The sequence below is a fragment of the Falco peregrinus genome, chromosome 4 (assembly GCF_023634155.1).
Source record: "Falco peregrinus isolate bFalPer1 chromosome 4, bFalPer1.pri, whole genome shotgun sequence".
Taxonomy (NCBI): domain Eukaryota; kingdom Metazoa; phylum Chordata; class Aves; order Falconiformes; family Falconidae; genus Falco; species Falco peregrinus.
Window position 1 is genome coordinate 43,015,580 of NC_073724.1, and position 24,368 is coordinate 43,039,947.

Genomic DNA, 24,368 nt, shown 5'->3' on the forward strand with positions numbered 1-24,368 from the left:
GCACCTACACTTAATTAACCTGCATTCTTCTGTGACGGTTTTAGTAATAGAGAGGCACAGAGAAACACGGAATAATGGTTATGAGAGACCTGCCTGGCTTTCTGCAAGAAGGAACAGGAGAGAAAGCATCCTCCCTCTGAAGAGGAGATACCTACCTCTCTCTACCTTAAAGTTTATTCTTGAAAGGGGCCTTTTTCAGGGCCTCACCTTCCTTCAGGGGAAGTTCTAGCAGGAAATTCTGTGGTGCATAGTCAACTGACCCCTTAGTGATAGGTTGGAAAGGTAAGAAATCATGCCTTCTTAAGAGGTGTTGGCTACATTTTACTTGACGTTCAGTAGCCACTTTACCTTGCAAGTACTACCTACTCGTTAGCAATCAATTATTCGTCATTGGCAAATAACATGTTTGGTGCCACATCTCGCTACAAATTCTGCATTTGAGGTTTGATTTCTTTCTATCTATCTATATTAATCTAGATATTTCTAACTATTAACACTGTATTTTTATGATGTGTTTCTAGTGGAACGTGTAGCAGATGTTGTAACTGAGGTCCCACCAGAAGAGGTGGCCCTGCCTTCAGCTGCAGAAGAGAGGATTATGGAATTGGTTTTAGGAAAGATGCCTAGCACCACAAATAGCATCAGTTCAGTGACAAAGTAAGTGTTCTGGGATGCAGAATTTCCTTTTAGGCTTAATTAAGGTTATGTAGCATGAAACAGCTCTGCTCGACTTCTGGACCCACAGATGTTCTTTCTTATTACTGTAAAACTGTGTAATGCTGCTGCTGCTACAAGAGCTGCCTTTGAGTGCCACAAGGATGGCGTGTGCAGTGGAAGATGGTGCACAGATGGTGAGGTACTGGTGGTAGAATTTTGGAGCATAAACAACGAGAATTTCATTTTCTGTCATGTTACTGCTTTTGTTCAGTGTGATTCCAAAAGCCTCCTGCAGCTGCAAGGTGAAACACTACTCCTGTTGAATGTTGGTGGTAAACCAGGAAAAGACATCTTTGCTAAAAAAATTATGCTAACCACTATTACTTTTCAGTCTTTTCATCTTGTAGTTGACCAGCTTGCAGATACATGATTAATAGAAGGCCAGTCTGTTATTTAACTTGAACTTTAGACAAAATATATGAATATCTATAATGAAGAGCAAGAGAGAGTCTGAAAAACAGAGGATGTTACAGACAGTTGGTAGAAAGTGGCCTTGGGAGAAGGGATAGACACGGTAAATGTATGAAGCTGGGCATAAGAAGATAAGCTCAAGGAGAACCAAATGGTTGATGAGACCAAACAGAAATACTTGAACTATAACTGTCCAAATCGGCATACTAAAAGATCCACCCTCGAGCAAAAAAAGCCCCCTCCCCACAGAACATGTGCAGTGAAAAAGAACTCTGTGCCTTTAAATGGAGATGTGGCTTGTAAGAACTAGTGAGATTTAAGTGTGACTGAACATAATTGTAAACAGTTGTTCAAAGTGTATATGAAATTTTACTATGTGTTAAGAGGTGTGCCAGCTTTGTGGATTTACCACCTAGCACCCGTCTCTGCACAGACATGCAATAAATGGTATCTTGGCTCTGTGTCTGAGATTGGCTCTGTGCACACTGGGTAATGAACTCCATTTGTGAGACAGCAGTCTTAACTCATATGAATGACTTCATGTTGATTTGTGTGTGTCATACTTCCGATTTAGAGCAGTGGGGGGGGAAAGCTTCAGTATATTAGAACCTCAGGGAGACCCTTAAATATATTTGATCAATTTAGGTTCTTTAATGTCGTTTTGTCTTGATAAAACCGGCTTTTAAAATTCTTTTTGTATAATAAAGCACTTGATTTTTCAAAATTAGCTAGTAATGCTATATATTGAAGTTCTTAGCTGATACACAGCCATCAAAAATGCATTCCAGCAGGTGGTTGTGCTGGGAAATAGAACAGTACTGCTTCTTGGCACCCTGCTGCCCTCTTACCATATTCCTCCTGCATGCGACCTGCCAGGCTTTCTAAGCTGAAGTAGTGCTAATGTTTTCAGAGGATAGTCAGAACAGTTCCTTTATGTTCCTCTGAGGAGCCTGCAAAGAGAATCTCTGAGGCTGGTGGGCTGCTGCTTTTTTCCTTGTTTGTGCTGGGTGAAGATAATTTGGAGTTAGCCGCGCTCTGACATCTGCTGCTTCCAGAGGATGGCCAGGAGGGCACCTTGGCAATGAGGAAGCTCCAGGCCCCCTCCCTCCTGCCAGAAGCTGAGCATAACACTCCTTTAGCTTTAGCCAGCTGGTGGGACTCTTCCTTGCAACCTGTGGGATACCTTTCAGTCCCTGCCTTTCTTTCTCTAATCCAGTAGGTTTGCTCATCACCAAAACACCATGTCCCTCAAAAGAAGTTTAATTCTCTCCAGTAGACATGGTATACGGCGGAAGCTGATAAAACAACTTGGGGAGCATAAGCGAGTCTACCAGTGCAGTATCTGCAGTAAGATCTTCCAGAACAGCAGCAACCTCAGCAGGCACATCCGTTCTCACGGTGGGTTGCTTTTACCTCGCTTGTGTATTGATTTTGTCTCTCATTGGCTCCGCCATTGAGTAAAGGAACTAGGCTATTGTTAGATACTGGGATACGCAATTTGAAGAGAGCTATTTTTTCTTTTTTTTTTTAACGCTCTCTAGGAAACTCTTAGTTATGCAGAACAAAGCATGAGAAGATAATAGTTGAAAGGTGAAGTTAAGAGTATTTGGAGCTTGAATTTAGGTACATATTTTAAGCAAGGGCAAGGACGTGATGTTTTCTCCAGAATTATTCTTGCCTTTAAATATACACATATGTATCTCCCCCCCCACCTTCACAGGCACATGGGTAACATTGCTATGTAAATGTCACCCGAGTGCATTTTAGCTTGTGAGCTAAAGTTCCAGGGGTCTGTGACCTACTACAAAGTACTCTGTGAAAAATAATCACTGAAAAAGGGTGGGGGAACCAAACAAAATTGTTGGAAAAGGTTAAAATCCGCTACTTGGATCTCCTGTATTACTGAAGTTTCTCATCACTAGCCTGTTTGTTTGCTGTTGCTTGTGCTTTGGTTTCCCCTGTCTTGCCTAGAGTTGATATTATCAGTCACTGACTACTTTCTTTTTATCTTGATTGATCCCCTCAGGTGACAAACTATTTAAATGTGAGGAATGCGCAAAGCTGTTCAGCCGTAAAGAGAGCTTGAAGCAGCATGTTTCATACAAGCACAGCAGGAATGAAGTGAGTGTAAATGACTAGCGGGCTCTTTCTGAGGTTAGGTGAAAATGTAGTGAGCTTCCAGGTGCTAGCTGGGAAGCTTGGGTCAATTATATTTGGGTAGATGTCTGTGTGAATAAGTGAGACAAGACTGATAGGGAGAGGTAACATCTTCTGTTAGAACAGCTGATGAATTTGCAAAGCGTGGACGTGCTTTTGAGTGTACAACTCCTTTTTGTGTCCGAATTTCCTATAGAATATTGTTTTCAGGCATCATTTACAGCAAGACAAGCTGGAGTTAGGTGGACCTGTATGATCTAGAGGTGAGATCTGACTTCAGTTTATGGTACTGTATAGGATTGTTCCAGTCTTGTTTGCTTGTTCTGTTGCATTTATCCCCACCGGACATGCGTAACTCTCTGGGTAAAGGCTGTGTCGTTAAGGGCTACACACATGTGTGTAAACCTACAGTGCTTACAGCAGCAGCACCATGTCCATTGGTGAGGGCCTTTTAGTGCTGCTGCCAATATAAATATTAAACATGCCTCTAGTGGTGCCTTATCAGAAAATATTTCTGTTGCTACTTGGCATCAAGGTCCTAAGTTCTCAGATTGCTGGCATCTGTTCTGGAGCTGAAGGATGAGTCAGATTACATCCTGCTTCTCAAAAATTGTCTCTGTGTTGGACCAGGGGTTGTCAGGAAGACTGTTAAATGCACACAGGGGCATGATCTACTTTTTTTTTTTTTTTAATAGAGCTCAGATATAGGAACATGGGAGGATGATATAGTGTCAGAATTTTGCATCAATGTGTATTTGAATGTCCTGTTGAAGGAAGAAAAATGGGAAAAGACAGAAAACAGCAACAAAAAAAAAGTAGTTCAGATTTACAATTTCTCTGTCAGGCGTGACTTGACTTTTTCCCCGCTTGAACATTTACTGTTTGCAATCCTCAGGTTGACAGTGAGTACAGATACAAGTGCAGCACATGTGAAAAGGCCTTTCGGATAGAAAGTGCATTGGAATTCCATAACTGCAGGACAGGTGAGAATGGCTAATTGTTCCACTTCCTCTGGCATCTCTACTCCATTTTGGGAGAACATCCACAAATCCATCTCAGCATAGAAACTGCAGAAGGGGAGTAGGAATTTGGTTTTTGTCATCATCACAACAAGCAACCTGCCCTGCTTCCCTTAAACTCTGTGATAAGTGTAACCACTAATCTGTAGAGCAACACATCCACTTATATATTGCTTTTTTTAGTATCTCCTGCTTACCTGTCTAATATCCTCAGTGGTATTTCATTTGCATGTTCACAGATACCCTGTCACCATCTCGGTTTAATTTTCTTTTTTGCAACTAAGTTTCACTTCATTTATCTGTAACAGAAGAACTGGAAAGGGGAGCAGTACTATTGATTGATTGTAGTTTTCTGGAATTACAGTTTTCTTAGGTTTTTTTTATACTTGGAATAGTTTCTCTAGATTTTTTTTTCTTAGTATCACTACAACCTGTCCTTTCCTCCCATAGCCATCCCTTGTTGTTACTCGTATTATTTATGTTGAGTGATTTATGCTTAGAAAAGGACATGTTGGTTACTTTTATGGACCCATGACTGACATGATAACTGTCAGTCCAGAATCACCTGGGTAGTTACCCCTTACAGCACCATTCAAAGAAGGTTTTCTCAGTTCCTTTCAAGAGGGTACAGGCTGTGTGAAAACTCAGCCTTATGAAGAATGGAAACTAATGCCAAGTAACCTCGGTATTCATTTTATTTAAAGGCAGCAGCTCATTTTTGCTTTTAGACCAAAATGAGCAGCAGTTTTTGCTCTGTTCTTCAAGGCATGAAACAGTTACTTCTTTGTGATTGCTGTAGCATTGGCAGATTCCATCTACAGAACCATGCCTTCATGTTCCAAGAAAAGTCTTAACTACTGAATACAAAACAAATTCCCCATAGGCCTATCGTCATGTAATGGTATATTTTTGAGATTTTATACTTTCTTCTGGAGTATTCTGTACTGGCTGGTATTAGAAGCCAGTGCTGGCAGAAGTGTTCTGGTGCTTAGACACAGCTGTTCATGTTATGCTATGTTGCTGTATGTGTAGTGATTTTACCAACATTAAAAACTTGAATCAATTGTAACAGAAGCCACTCCAAGCATAATTTTAATGAATGCTAGATCACAGTGGAAGTAGCCCATGTGAGGAAGTTACAATGCTAGATTCCATGTTCAAGTTAGGATTATGTATATTTGTTGCCTTTGAAAAAAATTTTAAAGTAGAAGAAAAACTTAGCTTTTGCATTTCCCTCCTTAGTCCATACAATGATGGGTTATAGCTTAAAACTCCTCAGATCTAACAGAAGAATTACCTGTCTCACAAACATACAAAACCTGTTTTCGTCTGTAAAGAACTGCATGGTTTCTCTTGCTGACAGATGACAAGACATTCCAGTGTGAGATGTGTTTCAGATTCTTTTCTACAAACAGTAATCTTTCAAAACACAAGAAAAAACATGGGGATAAGAAGTTTGCATGTGAAATCTGCAATAAGATGTTCTACCGGAAGGATGTCATGCTAGACCATCAAAGACGACACTTGGAAGGTAAGTATGCTGCAGATCAATTACTACTCTTGAAATGGCAGTAGAGGTGGGAAGGTTAAGGAAACGATTGTGTATCATATTCTTCTGTATGCTAGCTGTCATTTTTTTTTATCAGTTACCTGATCTGGCATAGCAAGTTTCAGCAAAATGAAGGACAAGAGTAAATGGCCTCAAGTTACACCAGGGGAGGTTTAGATTGGATATTAGGAAAAATCTCTTCACCGAAAGGGTTGTCAAGGATTGGAACAGGCTGCCCAGGGAAATGGTTGAGTCACCATCCCTGGAGGTATTTAAAAGACCTGTACGTGTGGCATTTAGGGACATGGTTTAGTGGTGGACTTGGCAGTGCTAGGTTAATCGTTGGACTCAATGACCTTAAAGGTCTTTTGCAGCCTAAATGATCTGATGATTCTATGATTTATTTAACATAATAATAATGGATCCTGGAGGGGAGTTATCTAATTCTATGAAAAACTTTCTAGGAGGGGCACCTACCCTTTTTTTCAGCCTCATGTGATTGGATCCAGTGCTACTAATGGTCATGGGGAAGTTGTTTGGCTTATTATACAGTAGTTTAGACTAGCAGATTTTAATTCAATCTTTTTCTTTCTTTAATTCTGTTCTTTCTATTTAAAAAAACGGTGCGGTAACTTGAAAATTTGAAGGCAGATAATTAACTTGCAATGTACAACTGGAAATGACTAGTGTATAAATAGTATAAATCAAATGCTGTATGATGATATCTTTCAAAATCTTAAGTATGAAGAAGAGGTTATACACTGTTCAAAATCTTAAACATCTAAAGATTTTATAGGTATTCAAAGACTCTGGAAAAACCTGAGTGATGGTAGGTATCTGAAATATGTATTCTTACCTCTAGTGATATAAAATCATATAAAATCTATATGTAAAATCTATATATAATATATATATATAGAGAGAGAGATATAAAATCTAGATATGAAATCAGAGGTGATTTTAAAGAAGCAGCCAGATTGTCTAACTTTGTACTGTGGACATAGCTGACTGTCACTGGCCTCTCTTGTGATTCAGACCTTTGTGTCATAAATGAGAGGACAGCTAGAGGATGAGGGGTTGAATGGCAATGGCAAGGCATCTCTTGCTTAGCTGTTACAGCACAGCAGCCCTCTTCCCTCCTGAAAGTAGCAGAGAAAGATCTGAAATTCTCATTGAGCATTAGAGATGATGCTGGGTGGTTGCCCCTCTCATTAGAGACTGCAAGGGGAAGTTTCTGGGCCAGCGATTTGACTGAAGTGCCAAGGCCTACTAGATCTGCCTGTTTCCGGGTGCTGACAATCTGTGCCTGGTTTCTGACACTTTATGATTGGTGTGCTGAACAATAAGCAATAATACTCAGTTCAGCAGACTGCTTTTATATTCTTTAGGCACCGTTTTAATTTAGAAATCATCCTTTTGTTAGCAACTAAATTCTTCATTGAGGCTTTTCCCATGATCCTAAATGATCCTCTTCTCTACAGTATTCACCTGAAAGGGCATGCAGATTGGAGTGGAAAACCATGGTTTATTTTTTTTGTTTTGTTTTTTTGATGGGGACTGTTCTGTTAAGGGGTGAGGCGTGTGAAAAGAGAAGACTTTGAGCACAACACGGAAAACATGGTGCGCTACAAAAAGGAGCCTTCGGGATGCCCTGTGTGTGGGAAGGTAGGCACCTTTGCCAGCATGTGCCATGTGAAGCTCTGCATTGTAGCTGCAAGGATACTGCAGGGGTATGGTGTGCCTCAACCCAGCTCCTCCAAATGAGTTACCGTGGCATAACGAGTTGCCACCCATGTATTAAACCACAACAGCAGCCTACCTAAACCACAACACAGCCTGCCAAAAGGTTGAGGTAAATTACTTGCACTGAGGTATATGCCAAGTCAGATTACCTCGCAGCTTGGACAGGCATGTGGCTTGTTACCAGCGAGCCTCGCCATCCAGCCACGACGTTATTCTTTAAACTGCCCAGCTCCATTATACATCCAAGCTCACTGTGGCCATGCATGGTGGCAGCTGTCAGGACAAAGATAAGAACAAAACTACTTTTCAGGATATGTAGCACAATGTAGAGTGTAACATGGCCACTGTCTGTCAGTGAAATCTCATGGCTCATGTTATTTACAGTGAAGCTTTTCTTCTGGAATGTAAACAGTTGGAGTTGACTGTGATTCCATGGTGTAGTCATGGCACTGTTGCATTTGGGTATTTAACACTCATGAGATTAAGTTGCTGTTATCACAGGTACAAAGACTGTGAGTTTAACTAGTGATTTTATAAATGTCTAATGATTCATGGTGCAAGACATACTCAAGCAGCTCTTAAGTTGGTGTGTAGACCTTTGGTTTTGATACTTCAGATACGTTACATATCAATGAAGGTAGATTTTGTGGATGTGTCTATTTATAGATAGGTGGAACATTCATGATTCAAAAGGCATTATAAAGACTAAATATTTCTAAATCTACCCTGTGTAATTCTGCTGCAGCTTTTTTGGAAGTCCACCTCTGATGAACAGCCAATTTCAGTCAGTTCCTTGGAACTGTACACCTGTATTTTGCTGTGCCAGTAGTTTCTGGGGTAACCTGCTGGCTGGATAACAGGAGCCCCTACATGTTTGTGGCCAGAATGAATGAAACAGGACAGTAAATATGTTCTGTGCTCTCCACTGGATAGCTTGTAAAGAACTCCAGCCCTGATGGACATTATACAAAAACCATTCCTTCCTTCTTCTTTTCTTTTAGGTGTTTTCATGTAGGAGCAATATGAACAAACATCTTTTAACACATGGAGACAAGAAATACACTTGTGAAATCTGCGGACGTAAATTTTTCAGGGTGGATGTGTTGAGAGATCACATTCATGTCCATTTTAAGGTATTGTGCTAATAATTTATTAGAAAAGTTACTTGGCAGACATGTAAACGTACCAATATATTGAGACTGTTGCGGCCACGTGTTCATACTGGCAATACAACAGTGGTTATGTACTCTGCGCAGTGATGTTTCTACAGCAGCTTAACATGAGTTGTGTTCTGATTTACCCACGGCTCTGTTTCTACATCTGGATTGCTACGGCATATATGGACCAGTTTAAAGCAGGGAGAATAACTTAACAGGAAGGCTGCAGACAGATGTATTGTTCCAATTGTAGTTTGGTTGGGCTGAGGGGTTACTGTCATACTCTCTCTTTGTGGGGAAAAAAACAAGAGAACTAATTGTTCCTGCCTTTTGCATGCCAGTGACTGTGATCCTCTTGCATATGCCACTATAACTGCCTGTATATTGAGTTCTTTACCTGATTTTATCAAAATGTTCCAAATCACAAAAAAATCCCCCATTTTAATAGTGCTTAATCAGACCCAGATTATTTTGACATAACCAGGTTAACACTAAATTAATTATATGGATTGAATTGAAAGTTGTATAACTCAGTGGTGCTCATAAGGATGTTTTTATGAATAGAATACTGTACCAGTTGAATCTCTGTTTACATTGAAGTTCCTTTTATACACAGAAAAATTGTTTGGATAAGCAGTTGTTCCTTGTTTATTCATGGACAGAGGAACTTTGTTTACCTGATTGAATGAAGCAGGAGGGTATTTTAAATAAATAATGTTGCAGCAATTGTTAATTCAAGGCAGTCTGCATGGCAACAAAAGCTGACGAGGTGCTACCTTTTGAAATAGAAGTTTAATCTATTAAAACAAAATATTCTTTCCCACCTACACAGGACATAGCACTAATGGATGATCACCAGAGAGAAGAATTCATTGGTAAAATTGGAATCTCATCAGAGGAAAATGATGACAACTCTGATGAAAGTGCAGATTCTGAGCCTCACAAGTATAGCTGCAAAAGGTGCCAGGTAGCTTTAAATACTTTCAAATTAACTTTTTGGGGGGATGGGAGGAAGGAGTGGAAACGTTTATAAATCATTCAGTATTTTAAATAACATTAAGGGTTCACAAAGAGAAGGCCGGTCCACAGGTCTGCTCTCTTCCACAGTGCTTGTTACCTCTAATCTGTTGATGCTTGCCGTAAGACTTTAGGTGATGTTCTGTAAGGTGAATGCTAAACACTTAAAATGAGAAATACACATACATATGCTTGCCTGTGTGGAAAGAAGCTAGCAAGCAAAACTGGAGGAAGAAACAATAACGGAACATTCACATCTTACACTACTTTTTAATTATGTGCAAGTTAAAATTATTATAGCATTTCTGAATTATACAATCCATAAACTGATTAATTTTTATGAGATCCAATGGTCCTCTAGTAGACACCCAGTTCTGGAGACTTAAGACTGCTGCTTATGTTCAGTGTGACTGCTTATTCTTGGCCTACTCTATTACTAACAGGACAACATTAGAAGTACTGATGGAACATATTTTACTCAGTTGTCAGCTGAGACCGGAAGACTTTTTAAACCTTTTGCATGGCTTTTGCCATTTTATAAAGAAGTAATGGGGAAGAATGGAGTCCTTAAGGCCCATTTGGATTCCCTTACTGGGCAAGCGTGCTGTGCTGGGTGGGTGGGATGCAAAAGCAATCAGTGAGAACAGCAAAACTGGCCAAACTGACATAGGGACAGGGGAATTTCGGTAGTTAAGCCACTGACTTAGCTGCTGGAAATCAGAGCTTCTATCACAGTCTACACTTAATGTGATAAAAGTGCTTAGCTTATCTTCATTTTAAAGACATGGATATAATAATTCAGTTGTATGTTTTATCTGTGCACTGGTTTTAAGTGCTAAGTGATTTTAAGCTTATGTCAGTGAGCGTAAGAAGATGTGGTATCACACCAGTTTACCACATTGAAAGCAACCACATGATTATTTTAACACCTGACACTTTATGGGTACATAAACTATATAAAATTGTATGCTTCCAAATGAGGGCAATTGTGCCATTTGGATTAGAAAGATCGTTTTGGAAGCTGGGATTTTAGCAGTTTTGCAGGTGTTTGTGAAGTAAATGGTTGTGTAAGGCAGCAGCTGTGGATAACGAGTGTTAGCTGTGATGAGATGGGGGGGCTCTTTGTGGCTGAAAATATCTTTCATGCATTCCTAAGGGAGAACAACATACAAATGAGTCATAGTGAACATACCTCTTCTGAGCTCTTAAGAATCTTTCTCTTTTTTTCTCATCCCAAAGCACACCTTCACCAAGCTGTGCAATGCTGTCAGAAATACCCCGGCTACTCCCAAAATTGGAGCAAAAGATGATGTCATTAGGGCACTTTGCCTGATATGTTGGAGTATATATGTGTATGCAGGGTTACTTAGTCCAGGGAACTGAGTCATGGAGCACCTGTCTGTTGTAGTTGTAGCAGTTCCAGGAGCTGAGCTAGAATCACTGCCCTGCAATGTCTAGAAATACCAACTCTTCTGGAGAAAATGCCAAAGTTTACTATGCAGACTAGAGCTTACCATGCCCCTAGAGCCCAAAAGACTTTTTTTCCTTCTATGGCATCCTTGCTTTGGCAGCTAGTGGAGGTTAGATGTGGCCCTCTTCAAGGCTGTTCTTCAGTGCACAAATAATTGGAGGTCCTCTGCTTGTCCAGTGTAAGAAGCAGAGATACCATCTCAAGCTAGTTTTCCAAATGGTGTCCTGTAGTAATGTGTTTGTAATGGCCAAAGAGGTTCAAGCCTAAATCCGGCTTTCACAGATTTTTTCACCTAGGGATACACAGGATATTTATGTCTACTAGCTCTGACTAGATCCCAGTGATGTGTTACTAGACTGTTACTGTTCCCAAGGACTTTTTCCCCTTTGATTCACTATTGGTTCTTTCCACAGTTGACTTTTGGCAGAGGGAAGGAGTACCTGAAGCACATAATGGACGTGCACAAGGAGAAAGGCTATGGCTGTAGTATTTGTAACCGACGTTTTGCCTTGAAGGCAACTTACCATGCACACATGGTCATTCATCGGGAGAACCTGCCTGATCCTAACGTGCAGAAGTAAGATGATGTGTTGGACTGACAGCAGGAGCTATCTTTCTGAAGTTACAGTGGCTCTGCCACCTGAATTGGGCTGTACTAAAATATCTGAAACTGTATAATAGGCGTTAAAATGTTTATTAAAAGCTAGAGATGTATACCACTAATGAATCACTTCACACAGAGATTAGTCAACAGCCTCCCAGTTTGGGCTTTGTAAAGTATAAATCTATGATTTTGGTAAATATTTTTACAAACTATGAATTGAGAATATAGGAATGCCAGACTGCTCCAAGCTTGCAGTGAACTTACAGGTTTCTTAAGGCTAATTTAAAAAATGCATTTGTGTTTCAAGGAACTTCTGTAGTAATTATTATTACCACATGAAATACAGTTACTGATAGAGATGCCTGAAAAACACCTCTGTCTCAAGAAATGAGTCACAGTTTTTGTTCTTCTTGGTTCCAGGTACATCCATCCATGTGAAATCTGTGGAAGGATTTTTAACAGTATAGGAAATCTGGAAAGACATAAGCTTATACATACAGGTAAAAATGTTGTATTTCTTTATTATTATCAATACTAAGAAGACATTTCTGTTGCCAGTGCCTGCCTTATTTTTTTTCAGGAGGAAATAAGTTGTGAGTTTTTACTATAGGTTACAATGAGATAAATGTTACATTTATGCTTTTAGGGTAGACCGGTTTTCTAAAGCAGGAGGTGTTAATGAGGGTATTTCATCTAGGCACACAATCCAGATTCCTAGTTAATATGATGCAGGATTCACCAGCTAAAAATCCTAATTCTGTATTCTGTTCTCCCCAAATTCTTACCCGTGCCATCTTCTCACCATTACACAGGCTGAAAACTGCTATCGCAAAATCATTTTTAACAGCTCATTATTATTTCACGCTATTCAGTATTTTCCTGCCTCAGGCTTTATCTTTTTTTTTTTTTTTTTTTTTTTCCCAGATCTCACACAAAAAGCCAGCTTTTCTGTCTCTCCAAAGTCTTCTAATTTAGTTTGGGCTACAATATGCATGAAAGATGTGGTTGACAACACAGGTTGCCCTCTTATTCACCAGTTTAGTCAGTTTTTAGGAGATGCGCATTTTTCATTAACATCTTTTTTTTATGTTGTCTTTTAAATTTACTTTTAAGGTGTAAAAAGTCATGCTTGTGAGCAATGTGGCAAATCATTTGCTAGAAAAGACATGTTAAAAGAACATATGCGAGTCCATGATAATATCCGAGAATACTTGTGTGCAGAGTGTGGCAAAGGTATGTCTAATGCCTTGTTTTCCATTAATTGTGATACTGAATAACAGGTGAATATCTGAATTGAAACTACTGCCATTCTTAGGATATTGGGAAGGTCCTCAGAGTGATGTAAATCCTGCATTTTTGAGAGGTAGAAACTGTATTAATCAGGAGTCTTATGGTTACATAAACTACCCCTAATTTTATGCAATTTAAGTTTCATGGCCTGTAAGACAAAACTGATTTTAATAAAATTTGCCTCTGTCAGACTGAGGATTGCTTGCCTGACCAAGTTCCAAGGCATTTGCAGCACAAAAATGAATACAAGTTAATTTTGGCATTCTAGGCTGTTTTTAGGCTTAAGAAATAGAGTAATTTCTCTCTGTAAGAGCCTTAAGAGTTAAAGTTGCTTTGACTTTCTGAATTGTTCATGTTATAACTTGAACAAATCTGCACTGGTATTTTAGTGGAGGGCAGTAACTCTGAGATGTCTAATGATGTTTTGCCTTTGCTTGTCCCTGCTGTTTTGCTTCTTCATCAGTGGTTACTCTGATGTTTTCCAGAGCTTTTTCTTGGAATTAAAATAATAATAATGATAACATGCACTGCTGCCTAAACAATTAAAAATATGCAATTGTGGACATGCAGCAAATATAATCTTAGAGCTTATGGCTAACAACACGGTCATCCTGAGTTCTTCTCTGAAGGTGGGAGCAATGGACTAATTGTCATGCTGTACCTTTTGTCTCACAGGAATGAAGACAAAACATGCACTTCGTCACCACATGAAACTTCATAAAGGGATTAAAGAATATGAATGCAAGGAATGTCACCGAAAATTTGCACAGAAAGTGAACATGCTGAAGCATTACAAAAGACATACGGGTAAGGTCTCTAAAGATGTACAAAAGTTGCACTGATTCAGTTAAATGTTTCCTGAGAGAACTCTTATGTAGAGCAATCAGAGGGTATGAGGAACACTAATAAAAATATATATATTCTGCTTTTTGAAAAATGAGATTTAGTCCTCTCACCAGCCAAAATCACCTGTTATAAAGTTTATATATTTAGATTACCTGGTTTCGTGTTTTGCTTTTCTAAGAGAGGTTGTTTTGGTCTAGGATAGGTCTAGAGCATTGGTTTTGTTTTAAGTTAGTCTTCAGTTTCTCATTTTCCAAAACAAAACTCTACCTTCCACATCAGTTTCTCTTGGATTCATTTTCTGCCAGATATAGTGGCATGGCTTAGTTAAAAATAGTTGGTGAAGCTGGGCTTCTACTTTTTGTAGATAAAATCTACTTTTTGTAGATTTGGCTGTGATATTTTAATATTTTTTTTTAGTAATATGAGACTCTGAATTGTCCCAGATGCTTAGATTGTTTTCACTCTGATGCTGCCTGTGCTTTTCATGCAGGAATCAAAGATTTCATGTGTGAGCTGTGTGGCAAGACGTTTAGTGAGAGAAATACAATGGAGACTCATAAGTTGATTCATACAGGTAAATCCTCTAAAAAACAGTATCCAAAGACAATATTTTAGTTTTGTTCCTGGGCTTGCTTTAGTCTTGCTAGTCCTGGAACTAGTGTTACACATCATGTTACCAATATAAAATTGTTCCTCTTGTTGATATGCCGACAGTATGATACTCATCTTTGGGGGCTGTTGCTAACAGCGTTTCCTTCCATCTGCCACCAGTAGGAAAACAGTGGACATGTTCAGTCTGTGATAAGAAGTATGTCACTGATTACATGCTACAGAAGCACATCCAGCTCACTCATGATAAGGTGGAAGCCCAGAGCTGTCAGTTGTGTGGGACAAAGGTTTCTACCAGAGCATCTATGAGTCGACACATGAGGCGTAAACATCCAGAGGTGAGTGAGTTTGGCAGGTAGACTGTGGGGTGGTTGTTTTTTTCTTTTTGTGTGTGGTGTTGGTTAGTTCATGGCTTTGAAAGGAATTACTTTTTCTCCCTCCCTCTCTCTCTCTCTCTTTTTTTTTCTGTTCTTCTGGGGCCAATTTTAGGTAGTGTCTGTTAAACATGCACTTAACTGAATCAGCCTTTCATTATGTTAAGATTCAGTAGTAAACATATCTGATTGTCAGTCTCGAAAAATGAAATTCTTCTGATTATTTAAGTCCTTTTTCTTTTTCTGCCTCAGCTTAAATGTTATTTTTTTCATGTTTTGTCTTCATCCATTAATGAGTATAATTGATTCTTTTTTCCCTATTGTGTTCTCTGTATTCAGAAGTGATCTGAAAGAAATGGTGAATAGAGAGGTGATGGCAGCGTCTGCTGATGATACAAAATTATTCTTAGTATTAAAGATGAATGCTGACTGCAGAGAATCTGGATTAGAGCGATGTTTTGTCTGACCCCAGTGGGGGTTTTTCTGTGTTCTAAATTTCTGAATAGCTATTGTGTTTCTCCTAAGCATTTTTTGTTTAGGTTGACCAAGGCTTTTCTGTTCCCTTTCAGGCTTTTTTGCCCCACCCCTACCAATTTATCATTAGTATTGCTTTCCATGAACGTTTTTTTATCATGATGACTGGGAAGGAAGTCAACAAAAAGCTTTGTTTATTGATCTTTGGATTAAAAATACAGCTGCATATCTGCAGTCCAGAGGGCAATGTGTTCTTTGATAATGAGATGTATAGATTCAGCTGAAAATAATGGAGTAAGACACAGTTGATAAGTTTATAAACAGAAACGCGAAAATAATAAGTTTTTTCAAACACACTGTTTGTTTTCTATAGAAGTCATCACTTCCCAGAGGGTTGTATTCTGTCTAGAATATGAAAATAGTCTTCTGTTGTTGTCTTTAAACTTTGCTGGTTTTCAGCAAGAAGGAAAAGATTATAGGTGAAAAGGTTATTTTAAAAAAAGCCATAGTTAAATTGCTTGTGTTAAATGATATGTGTAAAATGTTAGATTACATCGTTTTTGCTTTGTGACAGGATTTATTAGGACAATGCTGTCTTGTTTGACTGTGGTATGCAGTGGTGCAGTTCACCAGCTGATAACTCTTTGCCTACAGATTCTTTCGGTGAGGATTGACGATTTAGAGCAGCTGCCAGAGACGACGACCATTGATGCCTCCTCAATTGGGATTGTTCAGGTAAATTCATCATTGCAGAATTCTGGTGGCAGCTAGGTTCCAGGCCTACTGGACGGTGAGGTGGGGACATCACTTTTTGGGTACATAATGTAAGGTGGGCGTAGGCTGATGGGAAGGAATGTGCTTTTTTAGAGAGTCAGCTCCAGCTTAACATGTATGAGCAGATGCAAGCTGTTGATCTGTTTTTTTGTATAGCACAGGTGCTGGTGAAACAGAGGTAATTACAGGGTGAGGTCTCATTCCTCACCTAATTTTTTTTGTTTTTTTGCTAAAGTGTGTTTCTTCACTTGAGAATTGACCGTAAACCAACTTCAGGTGATAGTCTCTTACTTGGAACTTCACTAAGCAAAATGACTTGATGTTTTGTTTGGAAATGTGTTGCTCCAGCCGGAATTAGCCTTGGAACAAGGAGAATTACCAGAAGGGAAACAGCATATGAAAGCTCCTAAACGTGGCCAGAAACGAAAACAAAAGTCAGGTGAGGAGGAGGAAACTCAAGTGCCTGAGGACCCTGCCTTCAGTGAATACACAGAGAAGGAAGGTGACTTCACAGGGAATGTTGGAGATGAGACTAACTCAGCTGTACAGAGCATCCAGCAGGTGAGCTCCAGTAGCAGGGTGATGGGTAGCAGGCACTGCTTAGAGGAATAACCCTTCTTTTTTCCTAATAACAGACACAAAAGAGTGATCAGAACATTTAGAGCTAATTTGATCAATTGTGGCAATAAGAAGATGAATAGGGACTAAAAAAAGAAGTTGGTCCAGTAAGCTCCTCATGTTTATTTTCATTTATTTTGGCGTTACCATCTCCTTGTTTGCCAGATACCACTAACCAGCAGAAGCTGTGACTAGAAGTGCAAAAGACAATTCAGCTGCATGTTTTGAATGTTGCATATGCCTCTCCCATTACATTCTGTATGTGGAGGTTGTTATATTCCAAGCTTTCTATGTTCCCCTCTGTGTGTGTGACTTCTCTTGCTGGCAGTAGCAACGTGTGAGCCCATCAGCACTTGGGTGATCATTCTTGATGCTTGATACTTCGTAGTCAGCTGCAAGATGTAAGGTTGAGGTTACCTTTCTGTTTTTCCTCAGGTGGTGGTGACCCTTGGCGACCCAAATGTCACAGCCCCTTCCAGTTCCGTTGGGCTGACAAATATCACTGTTACCCCCATTACAACAGCAGCTGGAACCCAATTCACAAACCTCCAGCCAGTGGCTGTGGGCCATCTGACTGCACCTGAACGTCAGTTACAGCTGGACAACTCAATTCTCACCGTCACGTTTGACACTGTCAGTGGTTCTGCCATGCTGCACAACCGCCAAAATGACATTCAGATCCAGCCGCAGCCAGAGGCAGCCAATCCTCAGTCTGTGGCCCATTTTATAAACCTGACCACCTTGGTGAACTCCATTGCTCCTCTAGGGAACCAGATAACAGAACAGCATCCTCTGACATGGAGGTCAGTGCCTCAGACTGATGTCTTGCAGCCCCAGGCACAGCCAACGCCACAGCAGTCAGGACAGCAACAGGTTCAAACAGAGCAACAACAACAGATGTATAGCTACTAATTTATACTTCAAAAAGTTTTGAAATGGACAGTACTTAGAGACAAAACCACACAGATGTTTGGAAAATTTCTAATAGGATTGTTTGCTGGATACCAAACAGAGATGGGAAAATGTTTATATAAAGAAATGTAAGCTAAAATTGGCATAGCACCCTGCAACACCCTAATCTTGAGATTCTTGTGCTGTCTCCAGATCTTGCACTGTCTTTAAAAAAAAAAAAAAAAAAAGGGAAAAAAATCTCACCATAAATTTAGCACCCCTTTGCACTGTGTATTTTGTGCAGTAAGATTGAGATTTGACAGGAGCATCATAATTTTAACCAAAGCAGGGAAATCCTAAATATTACAGCACCGGTGATTTACAAAACCCTTTCAACCGTACCATGTCACTTCTTTCAAGTCTGGAAATTACATATAAAGACCTTGTTCACAGCGAGGTGGAATGCACCTGTGGTCAGCTGGTAGAGACTGAAATGTAAAGGCACAAATGGGCAAAAAGATAATTGTCTTGGGTTTTATCTTCTTTAGGTCTTGTATCTAACAACATTGGTAAAGTAGGTGGAGGTTGGGGCTTTGGGGTGGGGATGTGTGTGGTGTGGAAGAAAACACACCAATTTCACAAACTATTTCCATTTTAGTCATGGGAAAAACCCTGTACCCATAACACAGTGTTAGTGCTACTTGAATCAGCTGGTCTAATGCTAAAGCAACTTTTATGGTCTTCTAGTCAAGTTTGAATCAAACCAGTTATGAACTGAAAAAAAGAATGTGATACAGTTTTATGTAATTTTTCAAAACTGCTCTTTCAATCTTGCTTTTAGCTATTAGGCCTGAAGAGCAATCAGTCCCCTTTGATCAAGTTCAGGATGTGAATTTTTTTCAATTAGTCTTCTTTCATCGTGTAATAAACATTTGAGAAAGCATTCTTTTTATTTATATATATATACATATATATGCATATATATATATAGCCTTTGTACTTTACTGTGTGTTCCTGGTGAGTATTTGTGCAAAAAACACTGTTATCAATATGATTTATTAATTTTTTCACCCCCATATTTCCCTTTCTCACAGGAATAACATACGGATTCTATTCCTTCAGTTCCCAAAATTTCCAAAATTCATAGCCACACACAAGGTTGTGTGAAGTGCAAGAAAAAAGAATGTTTGAAGCATATTCTGCCACACGGAGGCAGTATGCCCTAGTGTATAATGGGCAAGGTTTGCATGACTGTTGGGAATATAAATAGTGGGTCGGGTCGAATACATCATTGCTGATACTATGCTTTCATTCCATTCTCCATACATTGATGTGCAGTCTAGACTTTTGCACGTCACGAAGACAGTATCATTCCCACAGAGGAAAGCAGCTGATATAAAAAAAGAATAAACTATAAAAAATGTTGCTGCCTGGAATCTTGAAAGGGAAATCTGTCCTTCCAGCTGCGGCTGAAGAGCAAGGTCCTTTGGGGCAGCAGACTGAGCCACAGAACCGTGCTGAAGGTTTTTGCTGAGGATAAAGCAGCTGCTGTGTTTGACAGTGAAGATAGATTGATGGTTGTCAAAATCCTGCTTGTGCCTATGGTATTTATGAATATGTTCTGTATTAGCAAAAATATGAGTAGGAACGAGTTCAGCTTTGAAAGTCTTTATTAACATGGACTACTTGACCCCTAAAGGATGCCTTATAATCTCTACAACAAATTTCTCCAAAGTATAAATGTCTGGATATTAAAGTTAACCTCCAATGGTTTTCTTGGTCCCATAGCAGTGTCTACAGGCTCACTGTGCTAGGCTCTCTGTAAAGCTGGGTTGCAACAGGACCTGTATAGGCCGGGGGCTTCTGGTGACGTATTTTTTATGTCAGAGGAGAACTACTTTTCTGTAAATGTCAACAAGCCTGTAAAATGTCTGCATGAGAGGCACCTATATTAGATGGGACAATAATGTATGTCAGAAAGAGAAAATATCTCACCAGTGTGGGAAAGAGAATTTGTCATTCCCTAGCTCCTTCTGTCTTCCTCAGATCCTTTTCACACAATACTGTGAGATTCTGTAATTTTCTCAGCCTCCCAATATCCTGAGAAATAGTTTTATGCCACTCATCACCTGGATTATTTCACCACTGGGCTGAGAAACAGTTAAGTTTCTTCTCAGCTGCCCTGTCTGCAAATGCTTCCCCTTCACACCAAACCCACAGGTAAAGAGGAAGCTAGGTTTGATTTATGAAATACACTGTTTATGTACCTGAAAGTACTTGAACTCCACTCACCCACCCACCCACCCCCAGTGCTTGGTGCCTAATTAGTAAAGGTATGTTATCTTTCGGCAGGGCACTTTGGAGAGGGGAAAAAAAAAAAACGGCAGGGAGAGGAAAACAGAGAGGTCCCTAGGTCAATTTGTTATAGTAAATAGAAAATGGCTAACATCTAAAAAAATACTTTTTAAAATATATATATATATGTACACACACATATGGAGGGTTACAGTGCTATGTATAGTTTCTACAAGATGAGGGTTTTGTTTAGACATGTAAATGGCGATTAAGCTTTTAAGTGGGGAGGAAGAGGGGTTTTGCCTTAGCTGCAGAGGGAATACATCTGTTCTACATTGACCCTACTGATAGTAGCTTTCATGATGCATCAGATCAACCTCAGCCATTTTAACATGTAAATGCCTATTTAATAAGAATTGCACATGGTGGTAATCAACCATTATAGAGACCTCTCTGACTTCACAAAATCTCTTTATCATAATGTGATCTTCAGGTATACTGTATTGTTACGTTGACTAGCATCCCTCCCACTCTAACTGGTCTACATAATCCCATCCAGGCAAGTCCAGCATCTTGCCTTTCTGGTAATGATTGATTCTAGCTGATTTAAAAAGGAATGATCACACAATAAATGTTTGCGTATCGGTGGTCACATAGAAAAGAAACATCTTTTTTCAGTCTCTGTATCCCCAAAATCAGAATTGTGGAACAGCCCAGGTTGGAAGGGACCTCAAAAAATCATCTGGTCCAGCCTTTTTTGGGAAAGGGAGCCTAGAGGAGGTTATCTAGCACCCTGTCCAACTGCATCTTAAAACCCACCAGTGACAGGGACTCTACCATGTCCCTGGGAAAGTTCGTTCAGTGGATGATTTACAGTTCTTACTGTAAAAATTATCTTAAGTAATACTCTGTTTCAGGAGGGAAAAAATATAACCACTGGAAGGGCTTTGACTAGGCCAGGCAACAGAAAGTTCTCTAAAAGCTATTCTTCCCAGAGCCCTCCCAGAAATGATCTTGACTTTCTCTGCAACCATTGCTATGATACCACATCATCTCTCAGCATGATTTTAGTATTATTATTACTGTTCTTAACATCCCTATGAGGACACAACTGTATCTTGGGTGTACTGCAGCATGAAAAATTTTGAAGCAAATTATTTTGTTTCAAACAAATTACTTTGTTTGGAGATGTTGGAAATTGATGCCTTTTCAGACAGAGCTTACCTTGGACAAGTAGTGACTGCCAGCTGCTCTCCCAGCTAAGCCTTTTTCAGATGAATACCAAAGTTATACTGATGCCGTTTCAAACTGCACAAGAAATAAAAACAATGTAAGGGATGTGCAATCTAAATTTCGTTTGCCAATTTGTTACTATATAGGATGTGAAGGTTATTGTTTTCAGCCATGTGTTGGAGATTTTGCATAACAACTGTTCAGTAACAAACTGGAATTACTTTGAGCCAAAGGAGTGATGTTGTGTAGTGTTCTGTGTATTGTCATTGTTTATTGCTGAGACTATTTAATCGAATGCTGTCTGTGGCACATGGGCTCTGAAGTAAAGGAGCATCAAGGTACAGAACCCTTTCTCTACCAGTGTTATTCTTTTCTTAACTAATGCATTAAGCTGCTTTTTTTTTTTCCCCAAATCATGTAGACTTGCTTCAAAAGCAATAAGCTTAATCATGATCTTATAGAACTTTGTACATACCACAATATATAGAAACATGGGGTAGCATTTTAAAATATTTATTCTATAGCTTGTTACTGGGTAATAACAAAAAGCAGAGAAGATTGAGTCTTTCTTGGCTATGGTCTATGGTGAGTTCTCTCAGGAAAACCTACCGTATCAAGTGCTGTTACGCTCTGTAAAATTAAAATCTTCTTTTTAGATGTGTCAGTATGAAAAGTGAGTATTTTTACAGCAACCTACCAATCAGTCTCCTATCAGACTAACCAGCTATATTTCTGTCCCTTTTTATTGTTCCCGAAATTGTTAGAAGTTAACAGCCAGGTAACAGTTGAACTTATTTCTAGAACTGAATTTTCTGTCAGTTTGTTGGAGTGATTTGCTATAGGTGTTCTGCATATATAAAGATGCCTGAATTTCTCATCTTGAAAACCAGGAATGGAAAAAATACCATAAATCCAAATGACAATCACATAAAAATTATAGGTACTACATGAAAGCAGATAGGGTAAATAGCTTTGTTAGCATTGCTTTGTGAATTATTGTTTAGTAATGAGATTTGCTTGGTGCTATGTAAAGTAATAATAACGTCACTCTTAATTACTTTTGGCCTTATATTTATTATTGATGTAGGCATACCTGTTGGAAAACCTTTAAGCATTTGAATTTTTGGCATGCCTTTCCATGGTGGTTGTGTGTTGGCCTCATCTAGTGTAAGACAGAAGGAAACATATCGGAGGAGGAGGATGCTGATCCACACACACCACGATGCACCTCAAAGCTTCGTTTGAAGTAGTGTTGGAAACAGACTGCACCCAAGTGTCGTGTGTCTGTGAGATGAGTTACCCAGGTTTGTTTTCATATAAGGGCTTTTGCTCTATAGCAAACCCAAAGTGTCATGTTTGGCAACAGGATAAAGGAAAAAAAAATATTTTTATCATGTTTGTAATTAACTCCAGAGTGATTTTCACTCAGATGCTATATGATATTTGTACTATATGGAAAGAAGCCTTTAGATTTTCTTGATTAAAAATGTTGGAGTGCTGTAAAAAGCCACAGGTACTTCACCATATAGTGCAGCCATGGTCAGAAAACACATTTCTTGCCCTAAAATGCTTTGAGAAAGCTGTTCTGGATTTGTTTTCCCTCCTGGGTGCTGAAGTGCTGTTCTGCATATGTACTGCTGCCAGTTCTGTTCAGAGTGGGGATCCAGCATACTGAGCCCCTGCAGTACAGCTAATGGATGGCTGACATGCATCGCTTTTCTGGAGAGTCCAGCCTCACTGTTGCTAAACTTAAATTCCCAACGGCTGAGCTGAAAAGGGCAGAGTGTGGCAGGGAAGGCGGGATTTTTCCAGGAGACTTCAGTTTCACCCCTTGAGTCAGGATTTCAGCAGTCTGTAGTGCTAACGCTATTGCCTTTCTGACTTATCCATGAGCTGTTTTGACCAGTTACAGTGCCTGGTTAGTTGCTAACACTTTTAAAAAGCTGGTTATGAGGTGCAGTGGCTGTAGAGCTGCTGATGTCAAAAGCAATTAAAAATACTGAGTTTGGGTATTTATTTCATCTAAAGCCAAGCTTTTAAGTTCTAATGTCTTTTTTGCTGTTAGTTGAGTTCTTTCCTGTATTTTTCTGCTTACAAATTTTCTAAAAAGTTTCAGGTGTCCTGTAAGCGTAGCAAAATTTAAAAGGCTACGAAAAGAGAAGTGTAGTAATGGCAGAATGAGGAGTTAAAATTAGGAGAAACTAATGATGCTCATTTTCTACAGATTTCCACCCTTCTACCCACATGAGTCTGAGTTTCTTCTGTGATGCTAGCTCAGGGAAGGAGACGGCACATGCTCTGGCTTGTTTTTCAGAATTACTCATGCAAGGATTGATGTGCTGGGTGTTGTTAATGTGAGCAGATACCAGCTAAGTTCTGCCAGCCTTCCCCTCAAGCCACGTGCTCATTTCAGTCTGCCCAACACAGCTGGCCGTTTTCACAAAGCTCACAGTAAACGTGTCTCGGAGACTTGCATCTCTCATGTTTAGCAAATGCCAAGAAACAGATTCAAAACTTGGGAAAGAGGGACCTGCGAGCTGAGGCAATGAAATACGTTGGAAGTACAGCTAAAAACTATGTGGGAGAACACACACTTAGCCTCCTTTAACAAACTGTATGGTGAGTTGAGGTGGATGCAGTGCTGTTAATTATTAGTTATTATTGTGTTCAGGTGCTTTTTTCTAGCAGAGTCTATATTCTATTACTTGTGTAGGATAAAGTATTAGTGTGTGTTCAGTTTACCATAAATTAAATTCAAAGGTTTGAATTCACATGCTCTGTGTTATATGCAGCAACATGCAGAAACCGGAGTAAGATGCTCAGGTGATAAGAGAATGAAGCAGGTCCACATTTCACCGCTTTTGGGAAGAGCTAAAGCAAGATTGTGGGCAGCGTTTTCTCAGGAGTGAATGTCCTTTCTCACACACAGAATAGACCTACATGACACCTGCATACAAGTCAGGCACAGGAGTGTCATCAAGGGGATGACACTGGAATAGAGGGGTGTTTTACAATAAAAACAAAAAAATGAAATCAGCTCATTAAAGGAAAGGGTGGGGAAGTTCTAATCTTAATCTCTTGCTGTGCCACAGAAGGAGAAAAAGAATGGCTTTTAATCT

General features: G+C 39.5%; 1 protein-coding gene across 8 annotated transcripts in view; it reads left to right on the forward strand.

The window, feature by feature from the left end:
* PRDM15 (PR/SET domain 15) overlaps positions 1-21,906 on the forward strand; it is a 38,854-nt gene extending 16,948 nt beyond the window's left edge. For 4 of the 8 annotated variants that reach the window (XM_055802117.1, XM_055802118.1, XM_055802119.1 and 1 more), the window contains 17 exons: positions 522-657; positions 2,345-2,526; positions 3,155-3,249; positions 4,181-4,268; positions 5,668-5,835; positions 7,424-7,518; positions 8,598-8,729; positions 9,586-9,720; positions 11,655-11,818; positions 12,266-12,345; positions 12,959-13,078; positions 13,811-13,942; positions 14,472-14,555; positions 14,753-14,928; positions 16,093-16,173; positions 16,561-16,773; positions 17,266-21,906. In XM_055802117.1, the coding sequence (XP_055658092.1) occupies positions 522-657; positions 2,345-2,526; positions 3,155-3,249; positions 4,181-4,268; positions 5,668-5,835; positions 7,424-7,518; positions 8,598-8,729; positions 9,586-9,720; positions 11,655-11,818; positions 12,266-12,345; positions 12,959-13,078; positions 13,811-13,942; positions 14,472-14,555; positions 14,753-14,928; positions 16,093-16,173; positions 16,561-16,773; positions 17,266-17,742 (2,558 nt within the window). In that variant the 3' untranslated portion in view covers positions 17,743-21,906. The remainder of the gene's footprint in view (positions 1-521; positions 658-2,344; positions 2,527-3,154; positions 3,250-4,180; positions 4,269-5,667; positions 5,836-7,423; positions 7,519-8,597; positions 8,730-9,585; positions 9,721-11,654; positions 11,819-12,265; positions 12,346-12,958; positions 13,079-13,810; positions 13,943-14,471; positions 14,556-14,752; positions 14,929-16,092; positions 16,174-16,560; positions 16,774-17,265) is intronic. The other 4 variants (XM_055802121.1, XM_055802120.1, XM_055802122.1 and 1 more) reach the window with 4 other exon arrangements.
* Positions 21,907-24,368: the final 2,462 nt, after the last annotated feature.